The sequence below is a fragment of the Pristiophorus japonicus genome, chromosome 3, assembly GCF_044704955.1.
Source record: "Pristiophorus japonicus isolate sPriJap1 chromosome 3, sPriJap1.hap1, whole genome shotgun sequence".
NCBI classification, from domain to species: domain Eukaryota; kingdom Metazoa; phylum Chordata; class Chondrichthyes; family Pristiophoridae; genus Pristiophorus; species Pristiophorus japonicus.
The window spans coordinates 102,981,338-102,996,964 of NC_091979.1; the positions used below are offsets into that span (position 1 = coordinate 102,981,338).

The following is a 15,627-nucleotide window of genomic DNA, read 5'->3' on the forward strand; positions in this document are numbered from 1 at the left end:
GACAGGTGACATATTTCCAGGCCTCGACCTACTTGCTACATTCAAACCAATTGCCATGAGTTATGCAAGTGTGGTATACATTGGATCACCCCAAGTTTTTCTTCAGTCTGATTAAGGAGGTATTTCAGCTTCACTCAGCATTTCCCAGATGGCACAGGGAATCACTCAGGTTTTGAATTGGAGGATAATGTCATACCATACCACTTTATAATGCAGTGTTTATTCTTTCTTTCCAATTCTCACAAACAAAATTATTTCTCCAATTGGAACAACACCATATATGTGTTTACTGACAGATTAATAAAGCTGAAATCAGATCAGGTGAATAATAATCACATCAACCCAAAATGATTAACTTTTTACACAACATGAACGCATCAATATTATAAAATACCTCTGAAAAATTTGAGGAAAACATAAATGTTGGAGTTGGAGTATTCTGAAAGGCTGTGTGGTGTCATCAAATTTATTTGAAAGAGCTAAGATGGGTTGCCATAAATACTAAATGTTTATAAAGAGTGAAGTAGCAAATATAATGCTGCCAATCATTTGATGAGATAACCGTTATAATTACCTAATGTCCTGATACTTACACAAACAGTGCACACTCAAAATATGAATATGGATTGGTGTTGCAGCGGTATAATGCAGTGATGCATGTACTGGATCAACATAAGAACATAAGAAATAGGAACAGGAGTAGGCCATTTAGCCCCTCGAGCATTCAATAAGATCATGGTTGATCTGATCATGGACTCAGCTCCACTTCCCTGCCCGCTCCCCATAACCCTTTACTCCCTTATCGCTCAAAAATCTGTCTATCTCTGCCTTAAATAGACTCAATAACCCAGCCTCCACAGCTCTCTACGGCAAAGAATTCCATAGATTTACAACCCTCTGAGAGAAGAAATTTCTCCTCATCTCAGTTTTAAATGGGTGGCCCCTCATTCTATGTCCCCTAGTTTTAGTTTCCACTATGAGTGGAAATATCCTCTCTGCATCCACCTTGTCGAGCCCTCTCATTATCTTATAAGCTTCAATAAGATCACCTCTCATTCATCTGAACTCCAATGTGTATAGGCCCAACCTACTCAACCTATTCTCATAAGTTAAACCCCTCATCTCCAGAATCAATGAGTGAACCTTCTCCGAACAGCCTCTGTACCTGCCGACTAACTTTTTGTGTTTCATGCACAAGGACACCCAGGTCTCTCTGTACTGCAGCACTTTGCAATTTTTCTCCATTTAAATTATAATTTGCTTTTCTATTATTTCAGCCAAAGTGGATAATCTCACATTTTCCCACATTATACTCCATCTGCCAAATTTTTGCGCACTCACCTAGCCTGTCGATATCCCTTTGCAGGCTATTTGTGCCCTCCTCACAATTTGCTTTCCAACCCATCTTTGTATCATCAGCAAACCTGGCTACATTACACTCAGTCCCTTCATCCAAGTCATTAAAATAGATTGTAAATAGTTGAGGACCCAGCACCGATCCCTGCGGCACCCACTAGTCACTGTTTGCCAATGACCCATTTATTTCGACTCTCTGTTTTCTGTTAGTTAGCCAATCCTCTATCCATGCTAATATATTACCCCCAACCCCATGAGCTTTTATCTTGTGCAGTAACCTTTTATGCGGCACCTTATCGAAAGCCTTCTGGAAATCCAAATACACCATATCCACTGGTTCCCCGTTATCCACCCTGCTCATTACAACCTCAAAGAACTTCAGAAAATTTGTCAAACATGATTTTCTTTTCATAAAACCCTGCTGACTCTGCTTGATTGAATCATGCTTTACCAAAAGTCCCACTACTGCTTCCTTAATAATGGACTCCAGCATTTTCCCAACGAGAGATGTTAGGCTAACTGGTCTATAATTTCCTGCTTTTTGTCTGCCTGTACAAACAATGTGCAGTGCTACAGCAGTGGAATATCTCACAATTCTCCCCAGGAATTCTCAATCTCAGTTACACTACAGCAGGGAGGTGCTGAACCGAAAACAAGCTTCACAAAACAATGCATAAGGACATAAAAAAACACCAGGCATTACAGGAGAAAAGTAAGACTAAAAGGAAAAGTTATCCTGTTAGATGCCTCCTTGTTGCACTAGTCTAGGCCTGGGTGGAGATCAGCTACCTATTTTGTGGCCAGTGGGTGTCCATGGCACAGAGAGATATCTAGATAAAAGAAAACTTCTGCAATTTGAGGAGTATGAAATATAATGGATTTGTAGCATTGGCACCATTTGTACACCCGATGAACAGTATACCCTACACACCTCTTTAAATCCAGGTTGACAGGATCCATCTATCTGGAATAGAACCGAGGTTCCCTTTTGATATTTGTATGCAAAGCAATCAATGGTGCCCATGTATGAACTTGATGTCAGAGTTGCGTAAATTATCAATCTTGCATTTCTGCTATCTGATAACTAAGAATGGGTTGTAAACATCTATGTTAGTATATGACTGTATTTTTTGGTAACATACATGTTCTTAATTTATCTTATGCAGTATTTGAAGTTGTACTTCATTGTTCTATGTCCAAATTTCCTTCCTGGTGCACTTCATAATTTTCCTTAAGCAAATCTTGTTCCCTATTATCTGGAAGCTGTATCTTTTCCAAATCTGACATGCAGGGACCATCACTTGCCCACCAGCAGTAACCTGCATACTGGATATTAGTAAACATTTCTTACTGGAAATTATATACTTTTCAATCAATTTGGTATATTGGAATATCAACAACAGCAACAACTTGTACTTATATAGCGCCTTTAACATAGTGAATCATCGCAAGGTGCTTCACAGGAGTATTATAAGATAAAAATTTGACTCAGATCAGCCTCTTTTACAGCCTACGATAAAAAATATATATTTATTTTCAAATGAAACACAATGAAACATCAGAATTAGACAATACTAGAACAGTCCTATAATCAATAATAAGTACAATCAATAAAAATCAAAAACAACAACTTGTATTTATATAGCACCTTTAACGTAGTGAAATATCCCAAGGCGCTTCACAGGGGTATTATGAGATTAAAAATTTGACACTGAGCCACATAAGGAAATATCATGGCAGGTGACCAAAAGCTTGGTCAAAGAGGTGGGTTTTAAGGAACGTCTTGAAGGAGGAAAAAAAGGTAGAGAGGCAGAGAAGTTTAGACAGGGAATTCCAGAGCTTAGAGCCTAGGCAACAGAAGGCATGGTGCCCAATGGTTGAGGATTATAATCAGGGATGCTCAAGAGGGCAGAATTAGAGGAGCGCAGATATCTCGGGGGGGTTGTGGGCCTCGAGGAGATTACAGAGACAGGGAGTGGTGAGGCCATGGAGGGATTTGAAAACAAGGAATTAATTACTCTTTTGAAATATGGAATTAAATACCCTTTTGAATCTACTGATGAAAATGAAGTCAAATATTCTGCAGTATTTATTGATACATTTCACTCACTCTAGCACAGGCCTTCTCAGAGATGAAATCCCCCTCCAAGAATTCAGGGGTAATCACTGAACTGGTTCACCTAACAGTTTTGGAAATGCTACCAGTTTTAAACGATATATTTTTTTGATGTCAGAATTCATCCACAAACTAAATTAAATGGATTTTCAAAGTTATACTGGAGCGAGTATTGCAATTTAGCATACACCAAGGATGCATAAGCTTCTAAAAATTATACCAAGGAAATTAAATACAGTATTACAAAAACAATTATGTGCTGATATGGATACCATAGGTCATCTTAAGAATTAGATAGCAGGAACACAAAATTATTTGCTCAGCTGCAACATCAAATGCATAAATTAGCACTTCACATGAACAACTGAGTACCAAATAAAAAAAGCAACCCCAATGCTGTTCTGGACAGCAGGGTGCTGTCAGCCATCTAGGAATTAAAGAGAGATAACAGGACACATAATGTAATTCCTTACATGGCTCCTGAGCAAATGAATTTTCATGTCACTATATATATTAGTTACCAAGGCACTTAATGCCTGGAATTTGTGGTCAACGGCAAAGTGACGTTGATCGCCGCTGACCACTATGAGAGCTGACCACAAATATTTTGCGATCTCTGTGGTGAAAACTTAGGTTTTCTCAACGTTAAACTGATTGTAGTTCTGTGTCCCCAGTGCAGAGCAGCAGTGACATTATCAAGCTATCTAAGCAGCCAATCACTTTGAAGAATTCTCATAGACAGCAAATCAAGAAATAAAAAGTTCTGATTCAATTCACTTTAAAAAGAATTTTACAGAGAGGGAAGTAAAGATTGGGACACATACATGGGATTAAGGTAAAAGCTGAAAATCATAAACAAACATCAATTTTTTTATCATTATTTTAAAAAATCTAGTAATTTTCTAGCCTAATGAGGAAATTTGACATTCCACAAATATAACATTTGTTTTTCATGGCCCGAGCAGTTATTCAACCATCAATACATTGTCAAAACCCCTGTTACACCTGTTCCAACAAGCCTTAACTTTTAATGGGATGCTTAACAGCACAATTAAATCGGAAAAGCTTAAGTTTTTGTCAGTTCAACTGATTTCACTGATTGCCAGCCATGGGGAGTTCCACAGCACAACCTGTGCCAGAGCAGTGAATGACTGACTGCAACTTCAGGAGTTCCTTGTTTTGGTGTGCTAAATCTGGTTGTTACGGTCAGTTTCAGAGGTGTAATGATGACGAATGCTGACATTTTGCTGTCATTACCTTTGAAAAATATGGGCCATTATATCAGCATGAAATGAACTACCTATAGCTATTATTACTATATGAAATGCCAAAAGTGATCAATCATAATTTAATATATCAGGAGCATTGCTACTGCATGGTAGAGTTTTCAGATGTGTCCATCATTGGAATGGACAGCTCTACAGATTATTTTCAATGCCCACAAAATTGCTTATCACTTAAAGTTCATGATGCAGCATATACAGTTTTCGCAAAAGCACTTTTTTAATTTAAAAAATTAATGTACAAAGTTTAAGATATTAGCAACACGGCAATCAATGCAATGACAAACACTGCGTGATCAATCAGGTCATCATGCACTGTTTAGCAATCTGATGATGTATCTTACAAGATACTTTATCAGATAAAAGTGCTCCTTTAAAGGTGTCCTGTCTTTATCATACTAGCCTATATTATTTAGGCAATTTGTTTTCATCAAATATTATAATGCTTGCACTTGGTGAGGCCACACCTGGGGTATTGTGCACAGTTTTGGTCTCCTAACTTGAGGAAGGACATTCTTGCTATTGAGGGAGTGCAGCGAAGGTTCACCAGACTGATTCCCGGGATGGCGGGACTGACATATCAAGAAAGTCTGGATCAACTGGGCTTGTATTCACTGGAGTTCAGAACAATGAGAGAGGATCTCATAGAAATTTTTTAAATTCTGACGGGTTTAGACAGGTTAGATGCAGGAAGAATGTTCCCAATGTTGGGGAAGTCCAGAACCAGGGGTCACAGTCTAAGGATAAGGAGTAAGCCATTTAGGACCAAGATGAGGAGAAACTTCTTCACCCAGAGAGTGGTGAACTTGTGGAATTCTCTTCCACAGAAAGTTGTTGAGGCCAATTCACTAAATATATTCAAAAAGGAGTTGGATGTGGTCCTTACTACTAGGGGGATCAAGGGGTATGGCGAGAAAGCAGAAATGGGGTACGAAGTTGCATGTTCAGCCATGAACTCATTGAATGGCGGTGCAGGCTCAAAGGGCCGAATGGCCTACTCCTGCACCTATTTTCTATGTTTCTATGTTATTGCAATGTTATATAATCCCATCACTTTTATGCAACATCATTGTAATTCAATGGTTTTACTTCCTCACAATAAAAACTGTCTTGAAAATACTAGGAGTGGGATACTGGGGTGCAAGTGCTTAACACAATTGTCTGAAATCCCACTCTCCACTATTCTTATTGAAGCATTAAGCCATTGAAAAATAAATGGATTAATGAATCAATAGGTAAGAGATGAATTACAGAAAAAAATGTGTTAAGTAGTCGTACTTTAATAACTCACTGCATAACTTGAGAGCAAATACCCTTTTACAGCTTCATAACTAATTTGTCATATACTTCAACTACACTGCTGTGCATCAGTCTTTCGTCCACGTGTATAACTAGGCCTTTTATAAAACCCTTTTCACTAACACTGTTGCAGCACTCCTAACTTGTATTTGTATAAGATTAGTCCTGCTAATGTCCTTTCATTTTAAAAAATACCAATTAGGTTTCTATAAAACCAGTGGTCTACATGCTGAATAAGAAATAAAATGTGCTTCCCTGGAGGCTACTAAAAGGCTTTTGAAATAGCATTTAATAAGCTTTAAAACACATACGGTTGGTTCAATTCCCCAATTGCATTTGTTCTCTTTGAATGAAACAAAGTCCCACAAAATGTCCACTTCGTTGCATTTCTGTAACTTCCTGGCGATTGGCAGGATATTTTTTTTAATTCTATTGAGATTTTGTTCAAAAACAATCTGTGGATTTACAATTCACGATCAAGCAGTAATACCCAATGGATCTTCTATAACTTAAGTTAAGTAAATGGCTACAAACATTTCACCATTTTAAAAACCATGCTAATCTTCTGGAAAAGTAACTCATTGAAACCTAAACTTATAAGATTGAACTTGTTTCACACCCTTTGGAATTTTAATAAGAGATAAGAATTGCTGGAGATACTGGGGAAGGGTTCTGCTCCATTGGCATTGTATAGTTGGCTTTCAGTTAAAATTGAAATTCATTACTCGTTTTTAAGCTGCTGCATTTGATGACACCCTACAATTATCTTCGATTACTCGCAATATTAAAATATATTAAAAGGTTGGTTGTGTATTTAGACAAATGACCAGAAATGTCAAATTTGTAGTTTTCCTTTTTGATTCATGTAACATTAATGCAACACCCATCTTCCAGCTAATGTGAAGCTCTGCGCTTCCACGCTGATTTCTTAGTGGTTCCATCACAAAACGTAATCTCCTTCAACAGTTACTTGATCACAGTGCGGTTCCCAAAGGGACTCGCTGGCACTTAGGTTTTGCTGAAAGTGCAAGTCGTTTCACTCACCAGTCGTTTCGACGATTCCCTCGAGAATAACGACTATCTCGAATTGCTCCGTTTGCATTGATCGCTGAGAGAGGTCGTAGAAAGGGCTCTTGGTATCAATCACATGGCAGATAGTGAGTGGGGAGACGAGGAAAAGCTGATCTGCCCCAGTGCTAAATCCCACGTCCAGTTCTAGTTGATCGAGGGGCAAGAATTCACCCTCGGGCGTCTGCCGAGACTAGACAAGCGTGGAGAGAACACATCAACATTGGGCTAGCTACTCGTCAAGGCATCCTGAAAGCGCTTTACATCAGTGCCAACCCGCTGCACAATTAATAATTTGAGTGAAAACATTTTTCTATTCAGGCTCAGCGATCCAGATTAAAGAGTGGGTTTGTGTATAACACGAAGGTATTACATACATTTAGTACAAATCATAATATTTTGTGTCAGGATCACATAAAAGATCGTGTCTAAAAACGTTCCAGGCTGCGTACCATCGATCTATTTCAGTATCCAGCACTATTAAATCCTAAAAATGTTAGCTCACATATGTGTTGTACTCATAAATTATGCACTCCCTTATAAAGCGTGCTTGTATTCCGGTATATAACGTATTTACTGATCGATCAAAGATTCGTTTTTGGAAGTATTCAATTCTTTAATGAATAGGTTTGCTCATCTAATGACTTTGTTTTCTGTATTTAGTATTATACTACTGGATTTGTGGTTAAGTATTTAGAATGAAGCTAGTGATGGGTGGCCGTCTTCTCAGTTAAGTCAGACTGGTTAGATAATGCAAGTAATGATTTAATCGACTGTGTACTTATATATACCGCCTTATCCCGGCTATTGGAAAAGTTTCCAGACACACCACAAACAGTTAATGACCTCAACGTTTGAAAGGCGGCAGCAAGACCCTAAACAACAGTGAGAGAAACGATTGGTTCCTCTGTTCTTCATACAATTTTAAACCATTGTATCTGCACATTCTTTTCCCTTGGTGGATCTGAAAGTGTTTTTGGAGGGATTACTTCTTCGTTCATGTGATGTGGGCGTCGCTAGCAAGGCCAGCATTTAATGCTCATCCCTAATTGTCTGCCTTCTTGAACCGCTGCAGTCCGGGTGGAGAAGGTACTCCCACAGTGACTTTGTCCTGGCGGTTTGGTAAAAGGCCCTTGCTCGGCCATTTCACAGTCAACCACATTGCTGTGGGTCTGGAGTCACATATAGGCCAGGCCCGGTAAGGGTGGCAGGTTTCCTTCCCTAGATGGGTGTTTATGACAATCCGGTAGTCTCATGGTCACAATGATACTAGCTTTTTAAATTCCAAATGTATTTAACTGAATAATAAATGGCCCCAGCTGCCGTGGTAGGATTATTAGTCCAGGCCTCTGGATTACTAGTCCAGTAACATAATCACTACTGTACCCATGGGGTCATTTATGGCACTGTGGTGATGTCACCGCTTGCTGTGACACAAACTAGTGTGAATCCGACCTGTTAAAATTGCTCTCCCATCGCATCTCGGGAAAGGCCCATTAAAAGGTCAAAAACACTCCATTATCTACTATTGCTCATTGTATGAGCCTATTAAACGCTCTTTATAAAGATCGCTAATTATTCCATGTTTTTAGCTCGTATTGCAAAGTAAGAGTACGATCTTGTGGCACAATATTTTCCAATCGTCTACAAATCAGAGACCGACCGTCAGTAAATGTTACCATTAATTTTAGAACGTGTGAGATTTAAATAGCTAGAATTAAATTTATGCTAGAAATTAAATACTGGAGTGCGTTTTGTTCAATTTAAGTTCTTTAGTATCTGGATTTTCCCCTTTTAAACCCAACAAGTTAGATTCAAAGTAATCACGACTGTGTTAGCACTGCGACTTAATCCAAATGTAAAATTATCTTCAATTTAATTGTTACACTGTCATTGTTGCAATGGCTGCGATGCTTACAGGAACAATTATATTAATTCGAGTGCTGGATCTATCTGTAATTCTTAATTGGAATTCGGATAGTTTTCTAGATAGGCTGTTTATTAATAGTGGGCAGAAAGGCAATATTTTCAGTGTGGATAATTATTACTTTAATATCTGGATCCCTTTGTATGCATCGGGACAAGACAGTTGTTTAGCCAGTGATTTTGATATACGTGTACAAAACACATGGGGCATGTGTGTACATATAAGACGATTAAAGCCAATGGGGGTTTCAGAATGATTTCAGACTTGTATGGATTCTGATTCGCCAGCCTCCTTCGAAATCATCTCGGTCATTCCGAGCATCATAGAGTCCTAGCGAATTCCCAGTGTACCCTCAGTGGGGAGATTTTAACTGGATCTTTTGCAGGCAGGCAGGCTTTTTTGTGGGTAACGCCAATTGTTTTCTCCAACCATGAGTCATTAATTGTCAGGCAAGTGATTAATAATTTGGAGAGAAAATAATCTGCCCAGTACTGATGTAGCATGAATGTGAAACGGAAATGTCTTTCGCAAATAATGATCCACATGGACTGCCGGTAATCTAGATTTGAGATGTATAGCTGGAGAACATAATTCCCTAGCACATTCCCCCTCCCTCCATATTACAGAAAATTTGTACCAAAATCTAATCCAGGTTAAAACAGTCGCTGACAAAATTATGTATTATAATTTCAAAAGAACCTTTAAGAAACCCACACAATCCAATAAATCAGCCCCTTCCCAAGTTCCAAATAATTGTTTAGAACACGAATACATTATTGAAAGAAATGCTGTCGTGCATGAGCATCACTTACTTTGAGCAATTTACAGCGTATCTGTGCGGATACCATATGGCTGTTGCGGAGGTTTCCGACTCTGAACATCAGAGTCAGTTTGCCATCTCTCATGGAAATAACCGCATGTTCACTGAACATCAGCGTCTCTGCTCGCTTCTTGGGCTGGGACATTTTGATAAACATGCAACCGATCAAGAATGCATCCACAATGGAGCCCAGAATGGACTGAAAGAGAAACAGAATGATCCCCTCTGGACATTTGTCGGTGATGTACCTGTATCCGTACCCGATGGTGGCCTCCGTCTCAATAAAGAATAAGAAGGCAGAAGGAAAGTTGTAGACGTTGGCAACGCAAGGGGTGTACTTCTCTTCATGAGCTTTGCTGAGATCGCCGCGGATATAAGCGATTAGCCACCACATCGACGCCATAAAAAGCCAAGCCACAGTATATGTGAGAATAAAAATAAACAAATTCCAGCGCCATTTCAGATCAACTAATGTGGTAAATAAATCCGAAAGATAACGGCTCGTTTCGCCGCTCAGGTTCCCATGCTGCACGTTACAACGCCCGTTCTTGTCTACAAACCTTTGCCTCTTTTTCTTGGGTGGCTGATGAAATCCAGAGCCACTGGACAAGGTGGTCACTACTTGGTAATCATCACCAAATTTTCTTCGAAGTGCGGACATAATATGGACAACTGGCCAGATTAAGACTCTGACAACCTTAACTTGTTTTCTCTCCACTCGCGTGCCTCTAAATGGTTCAGCTCCCAACCGCTCACTACCTGACCAACAAACAAGGGGAATTAGCTTTGTGAGCCAAACAAAGAAATTCCAATTCGTTGCCCTTTTAGAAATGCGCACAAGAGCATTGCTTCCAGTTCTCGATCTGCAGCAAACCCCGTTTCACAAGCAATCGTTCTCGTTTTCCCTCCTCTGCAGGTTGCTTTCACAAATCTAGCACTGTCCTTGTGGGATTTCAGCGTCCCTGGGTCTTTTAAACAAATACAGCCTCCGATCTCCCAAAAAGTTTACCCCGATCTAACATTTCTACTTCCGTACCATTATACTTTTCTTTTTGTTTCAGCCTAGATCCCGAGTCCCTGATGTTGAACCAAGTTAAATCAAGCATTCGCTGTCTCTGATGGTGTTTGCAGGGTCCGCTTCTTGTTTTCCACTTCCCCCCAGGGCTAGGTCTGGTTCTGGTTCCAGATGAATGTTTTAATGGTGATTTTCGCCTGTGATCCGCAGCAGGCAACAAAAAAACCCCGTCCCGCGCGGTATTGACGTGTTTCAGGTGTCAGGTTGCGGCTGAGAGCGCTGCGGGTCGGATCGCTTCCTCGTGCTGCAGGTGAGAGATGATGAGGGGAAGAGTGCGCTGGATCTCCCCGGGATAGCGCGCGCTCCCGCACACTGGCTGCTCCGCGCGGCGGATCCTGCGCACTGCGCGCGCACGTGGGCGGGCGAACACCACACGTGGGGGCTTTTAGTTTTTTTTAAGAAACCTCGAACTAGAAATTGCGTTCATTTAAACGCGGCATATAATGCAACATAACGCGTGCTTCTGTGTGGACCGGGGGGAGTGTTCAGAGAGTTTCACAACTATGCATTGCAAGTCAGTAAGTAACCCTTCTTCTTCATGCACGCAGCAAAAGACAAATGGAGTTTTAACCTGCAATTTAAACAGGGGAAAGCATCAACAGCTGAGGGGAAATTAGTTCCTCAGGAATGGAGTGAAAACCACTACCCATTCTGTTTATAAAACAGGTAGCCTTATTTTCTAAATGTGTTTTAGTTGTATTTTTATATAACATAGTCTTACTAGAGATTATTGTAAACTTTTAATTCAATTTTTTGTGAGATGCCATCACTTTGCTCCAGACATGTTGGACTACCATCTTGGAAACCATCTTAATAGGGATGAATTATTATATTTATGGAGGAAAGGTTTTTTCAGTTTCAAATATTCCTTCTTTCATGGATAAATCATTAACCTACTATAACTATAAAAAGGAGAATTTTTGCCTGCAGTGTAGAGCGTCATGTGTGGTAGGTGCAGGACATAAAATTGGGATCCACTGTTCAGGTAGTTTCAGCGGAAAGAGCGTGCGGCAAATCTGTCCCACTCTCCCTTACCCTCAACTGCTATCTGTCCCACCTGTGACAGGGACTGTGGTTCTCGTATTGGACTATTCAGCCACCTAAGAACTCATTTTAAGAGTGGAAACAAGTCTTCCTCGATTCCGAGGGACTGCCTATGATGATGATGATGATGATGATGGGTTTCAGACTACAGAAATGTGATCCTGCAAGTTAATAGCTGTTATTCAGGGAATGTCTATAGTGCTTTTATTCTGCAGCAGTCCATGAAAGAATGATGAGATGGCTGTTGAGATTAGGGCTACCCTTTGCCGAAATGGCTGATGATCCCAATTGGATACTCCACTCAATGGTAGAATACAAATGCAATGAGGCCCATGCCACACACCCAAGTTTCTGTTGAGCACACCATAGAGATGCTGAAACAGTAATTCCATTGTTTGGACCATCCAGGTCAGATACTGTTCTGTTCTCTATCCAAAGAGTCCCAAATCATCACCATTTGCTGCACACTGTACAATTTTGCCATCCAAAGAGAAGTCAGCTGATTTCACTGGCATGTTTTCTTTCAAATATAAACTACTGAATTGGGGCACTTTTAAAAACAATTCCTAGCATTAATTTGTGTTGACTTATCAACTGGCATGGGACTCTAGTTTGTAATTAGATGTCTTTTCTATCCTTGAACTGCAATGAAACAGTGTAATTAAGGGCACTCTATTTTTATGCTTTTCCTTTTCCACAGAAATTTTGTAGATGCTTCAATTAAAGTTGGCTCTCCAGTCATTTGGACATATTTGGCTACTTTTGTTTCTACTTAAATATTCTCTACATGTTGCATTACAGTAATCTCAAAAATGCAAAAACCTGCACTAAAAAGTGCATAGTGCAATCTTGTCCTAAACAGCAACAATTTGTGTTTAATGTCTTTAAAGCAGAAAGACATCACAAGTGCTCAACAGAGGCACAAGAAAGAAACAAAAAACAACAACTTGTATTTAAATAGCGCCTTAATGTAGTAAAACGTCCCAAGGTGCTTCACAGGAGTGTTATAAGACCAAAAAAAATTTGACACCGAGCCACATAAGAAGAAATGGCAGCAGATGACCAAAAGGTCGGCCACCGATGCTTGAGCAATTATAATAAGGAATGCTCAAGAGGGCAGACTTTGAGGAGTGCAGATATCTCATGGGGTTGTGAGGCTGAATCATAGAATCATAGAAATTTACAGCAGGGAAGGAGGCCATTTCAGCCCATCATGCCTGTGCCGGCCGACAGAAGAGCTATCCAGCCTAATCTCACTTTCCAGCTCTTAGACTGTAGGACTGTAGGTTACGGCACATCAAGTGCACGTAGAAAGAACATAGAAACATAGAAATCTTCAGCGCAGAAGGAGGCCATTTTGCCGCATTGTGCCTGCGCCAACCGACAAAGAGCCACACGGCCCTCGGTCAGCAGCCCTGAAGAGTACATATAAACCTATGAACAATGAACAATGGCAGAAGGTTAAGAGCATCTGGCCCAACCAGTCCACCCCACACAACTGCGACACCCACTGCAGCGCAACATTCTATACTCCACCTCAACCAGAGCCATGTGATTTCCTGGGAGAGGCAAAAAAACAGACAAAAAACCCAGGCCTATTGGGGAAAAAATCTGGAAAAATTCCTCTCCGATTCATCCAGGCGATCGAAAGTAGTCCAGGAGATCATCTTGGCCGTATTCAATTCTCTGCGGTACTTACCATCGTATCTGTGCCAACCAACAAGAGGTTATCCAGTCTAAACCCACTTACCAGTTCTGGGTCCGTAACCCTGTAGGTTACAGCACTTCAAGTGCCCATCCAAACATCTTTTAAATGTGATGAGGGTTTCTGCATCCAGCACCCTTCCAGGCAGTGAGTTCCAGACCCCACAACCCTCTGCGTGAAGTAGCCTCCCCTAAAATCCCCTCTAAACCTTCCACCAACCACCTTAAAACAAAGCCCCCTCATAATTGACCCCTCCACCAAAGGAAATAAGCCCTTGCTATCCACTATATCCAGGCCCCTCAAAATTTTATACACCTCAACGAGGTCTCATCTCCAGTTCCTCTGTTCCAATGAGAACAAACCCAGCCTATCCAATCTGTCCTCATAGCTAAGATTCTCCATTCCAGGCAGCATCCGAGTAAATCTCCTCTGCACCTTCTCTAATGCAATCACGTCCTTCCTATAATATGGTGACCAGAACATTACGCAGCACTCCAGCTGTGGTTAACCAGAGTATTATACAATTTAAGCATAACCTCCCTGATCTTGTATTCTATGGCTCGGCCAATAAAGGCAAGCATTCCCTATACCTTCTTAACCACCTTATCCACCTGGCCTGCTACTTTCAGGGATCTATGGACCAATGGTGGAGCTGTTGGAGGCGTGGCATAATCACTTGGAGCTGTGCTGCAGTGAGAGAAGGAGCTCCCTGCTGTTGCTCCTACCTGGAAGGGCTTTGTGAGCCCTGTGAAACAGCCCAGGAAGAGGAGGAAGGGGCTTACTTCATTACAATCCATCCAGAGGGAGAGGAGGAGTGCAGAAAATTCAACAACTTCATTACTTCTACAGAGAGGGGGAAAGAACAACAACCTGTGTGGAGGGAGGGAGACTCTACAACATTCTACAGGTGGGTGTTGGTGCATTCCCCTAAAGACATTGTTTTATTGGTGGGGGGAGAAAAGATTTCTTCGAGGCCCGGAACATCGCGGGGGGTGTGTGTGTGTGTGGGGGTCTTGCTCACAGCTAGGCCCCACACACCATTGAAGCACCCCTCCCCCATTGCCTAGGATAGCTAGAGCTACCTGGCTGAAGAATCACTAATCACCCTATTTAAACATCGTTGGGAGTGTGTGCCTGGGTGGCTCCAGCTGCCCCAGGTGAAGACATCTTCTCCTCCCACCCGAAGACCATCCTATAAGACTGTGCCTTGTTTTTTTTCCATCATCTGGGGAGTGCACCCCAGAAAAACACCCATCCACCACTGTGAGGGGAGACCTGCCCTCACAGCTTCCCTCTTTCCCACCCCCTCTCTCTTTCTCTATCTCTCTGTCTCTCCCCTCTCTCTCTGAGAGCCCTTTCCTCCTAATTGAAAAAAACAATGAAGACAACTGAGCAGAGGGAGCAAGGCCCCTCCCCAATTGTCAACTAGGGGAGAAGTGTGCCTCATTGAGAGCTCCTCTGCTCATACACTTAAACGAGGCCAATTTAAGAACATTAAGGCCTGTGACTTTGGGGTGGGTGTAGCCCTTAAAGGGACCCGGTGATGGCGACCCCATCCATGTCGGTGGCAGGGCCAGCTAAGACGTACGCGCAGGCGGCGTCCACATCCATGGCGCCACCCGCTGCCCTGCCACCGTTCAGACTTATAACAAAAAAACACGGGGTCAAGAGCTACACTCACCCCACAATGAGCATCGAGGAGTGCGTGCGGGCGATGGCTGGGGTAGTCGGCCCCTCGGCCATTGTCGCAGCCTCCAAGATGTCTGGGAAGGCTGTATTCTTCCTGGGGTCAGAGCAGGCAGTGTCCCTGGCCCTTGAAAAGGGGCTTACGGTGGGCGGGACGTTCCTGCCGGTGGACCCTCTCGAGGCCACCGCGCAGAGGGTCATCCTTTCTAACGTCCCGCCCTTTGTTCCCGCTGGGCTCCTCCTCCCTC

General features: G+C 41.7%; 1 protein-coding gene across 1 annotated transcript in view; it reads right to left on the bottom strand.

Moving 5' to 3' along the window:
• The window catches only part of kcnj3a (potassium inwardly rectifying channel subfamily J member 3a), a 286,327-nt gene extending 275,647 nt beyond the window's left edge, over positions 1–10,680 (bottom strand). The window contains exons 1-2 of the mRNA XM_070874658.1: positions 9,862–10,680; positions 7,099–7,315 (exon numbers count right to left, since the gene is read on the bottom strand). Coding sequence (XP_070730759.1) covers positions 7,099–7,315; positions 9,862–10,530 — 886 coding nt within the window. The 5' untranslated portion in view covers positions 10,531–10,680. The remainder of the gene's footprint in view (positions 1–7,098; positions 7,316–9,861) is intronic.
• Positions 10,681–15,627: the final 4,947 nt, after the last annotated feature.